The 2,600-nt window shown below is 38.3% G+C and overlaps 1 protein-coding gene across 1 annotated transcript; it reads left to right on the top strand.

The window, feature by feature from the left end:
- Positions 1 to 508: 508 nt before the first annotated feature.
- LOC132839785 (cytolytic toxin-alpha-like) lies at positions 509 to 2,344 on the top strand (the record flags this gene model as incomplete). The annotated part of the gene is given in 1 exon segment (XM_060860946.1): positions 509 to 2,344. A coding segment is annotated over 1 exon segment (1,800 nt), but the record flags the coding sequence as incomplete, so codon positions are not given.
- Positions 2,345 to 2,600: the final 256 nt, after the last annotated feature.

Genomic DNA, 2,600 nt, shown 5'->3' with positions numbered 1-2,600 from the left:
CCTTTTCTTATTTGCTGCAAGTCATGGATTCCAGATGCACGGAAATAGCTGCCCTTGGAAGACCTTTGTATCCTGGCATGCTGTATGATTGCCGAAGTGACTCCTTTATTCTAGGTGCATTTTACATGATCATCATTTAATTACCTGTTGCATTCTAAAGATGCTGATCAGCAATAATACCTCAGAAATGTTAGAAAAAGTCAAACTTTATGACCTTTTGACTCATTGTTATTGCCTAACCCTAACCCTAACCCTAATGTTGATGATGGAGTTACTGTTACAGTACCACTACAAAGTTGATTGTTTTATAAGCAGATGACATATGAAAGTTTATTATTTTTTTTGTTATGTAAGTTACAAGATTGAATCATTTTCACTTGTAGTTGCATTTACTAATATTTGTCTTTCCACAGCCTATTTATCCCTTTTTTCTATATATCATTGGAAATGTTATTTATATTATTTATATTATTGAAAAATAACAAATATTTGTAAAACAACTCTCTTTTCTCATCACTTTCCTTTTTCAGGTGTTACTTTATGGGATAAAAATGCATTGTGTGATGACCTTGACGTTCATCAGAAGCCTAAAACACATCTGAAATTTGCGGCCTCTGATAGTCTCAGTGATAAGGCAAACCTCCTAGACATAAGTGCTTCCCTTAAAGCCAGTTTCTTATGTGGATTGGTGGAGGTTGGAGGATCGGCCAAGTACCTGCAAGATACCAAATCTTCAGCACATCAGTCCAGAGTTACAATGCAGTACAGCCAGACAACAACATTTGAACAGCTCACTATGAAGGAGCTCGGTAATATCACCTACCCACAAGTATTTGACCAGAAAACAGCCACTCATGTAGTTACAGCTGTACTGTATGGAGCTCAGGTTTTCATGGTGTTTGATTATAAGAGAACAGAAAATGAGAGCAAACAGAAAATTGAAGGAAACCTTCATGCAGTGGTCAAGAAGATCCCTACCATTTCCATTGAGGGGCAAGCATCCCTTAACATGACTGAAGATGAAAAAAAAATGGCTGAGAATATTAGTGTCACATTTTATGGTGACATTAAACTTGAAGAAAACCCCACCACATATAAGGAAGCTCTGGATGTGTACAAGAAGGTGCCTGATCTGATGAAGCAACAAGGTAAAGGTGTGCCTCTGACAGTGTGGCTGTATCCTCTCAATCTTTTGGATGATAAGGCTGCAAAGTTGGTGAGAGAAATTAATTTGAGCCTGTTGTATAATGCAGAAAGTTTGCTTGAGGAATTTGGTGAAAAGGAGAGAATATGCAATGATTTGATCAAAAGACAAATAACGGATGATTTCCCTGATATAAAAGACAGGTTGGAAAAGTTTCAGGCATTACACAGAAAGTATACAAGTTTCTTTAAGAACGCACTATGCAGAGTGCTACCAGCTATTCGTGGTGGGACAAAAGAGGACAAGGCACTGGGGGACATCCTGAGCATCCATTACACATCACCCTTCAATGTAAGCATCATGAAAAAGTGGCTAGATGACATTACAACTGAATTAAATATACTGAGCTCCTATACAGTTGGGTTGAAAGACATCACAGTTGTGAAATCATCAGGGTCACTCAATTCTATCTGCCTTCGTCCTGATGTTGATGTGGTGGTATGTTTGTCATTTACATCTCTAAAGCATGATGACGCCTACCTAGCAGCTTTACAGGACTTTGAGAACTCTGAAGAATTTAAAATGTTGGGGCAAACAAGTGAGAGAGTTTCCATTCTCCAAGCAGCACAGTCTTGGATCACTTCTACTGACATTCCTAGAAGGATGAGGCAGAATCTTTCTCTCTTTACCTCATTTTTAAAGGGCAATAAAAATGAGAAGAGAATCAAATTCATCATTGCCTCCATATCAGATCCCAGCAATCCAGGAACCTCCATCCAACTTTATCAGAATGGCTCTCTGGCAGATCCTAAGTTCCAGCCTGTATCCAAACCACCCAAACCTGAAGCGGAGACCAGTGATGGGAAAGTCACACTGAAGCTTTCAAAATCCCCAACTGGAGAGACTGTACACTTCAGAGTCGATTATAGGATGACACATTCGAATGATTGAGCAGCTGACGTTGAGGAATGGACAGTCATAGACACGTCAAATGCACAGAACACCTTCACATTGACTGGACTAAAGCCAACAGAACAATACTGGGTCCAATACAGAGCTGTTAGTGATGTGGGAGTGAGTGAAGCCAGCGACTCTGTCCTCTTCACCTTTCAAGGGAAGCTCACTGTCACAGTAGGCCAATGGGTCAGTTATGATGATATATAATATATAATTATACAAAGTTCCTGTTCATCCATGCATGTAGGCTGGTTTTAATTTTTTAATAGCTAAATGTAAAATAAAACAAAAAATAGAATTTAATAGTCTTTAATTTTTCTTTCTTTTTAAGTCCTAGTATTTCACTTCACATATTTTCTACACACATTTGTGTTATTATTGGTATAGAATCAATTAAATACACAAATTTAAAGATTAATATTTGTGAGCAATATGTAGATGTAACCGGTCACGTTCGGTTCTGACCGGTGCTCGCGTTCTCTGCGTTGTGTTGTGAAAT

Source organism: Tachysurus vachellii, chromosome 24 (genome assembly GCF_030014155.1).
Source record: "Tachysurus vachellii isolate PV-2020 chromosome 24, HZAU_Pvac_v1, whole genome shotgun sequence".
Taxonomy (NCBI): Eukaryota; Metazoa; Chordata; class Actinopteri; order Siluriformes; family Bagridae; genus Tachysurus; species Tachysurus vachellii.
The sequence above is the reverse complement of the archived record's forward strand: the minus strand, read 5'-3'. Positions and strand labels throughout refer to the sequence as shown.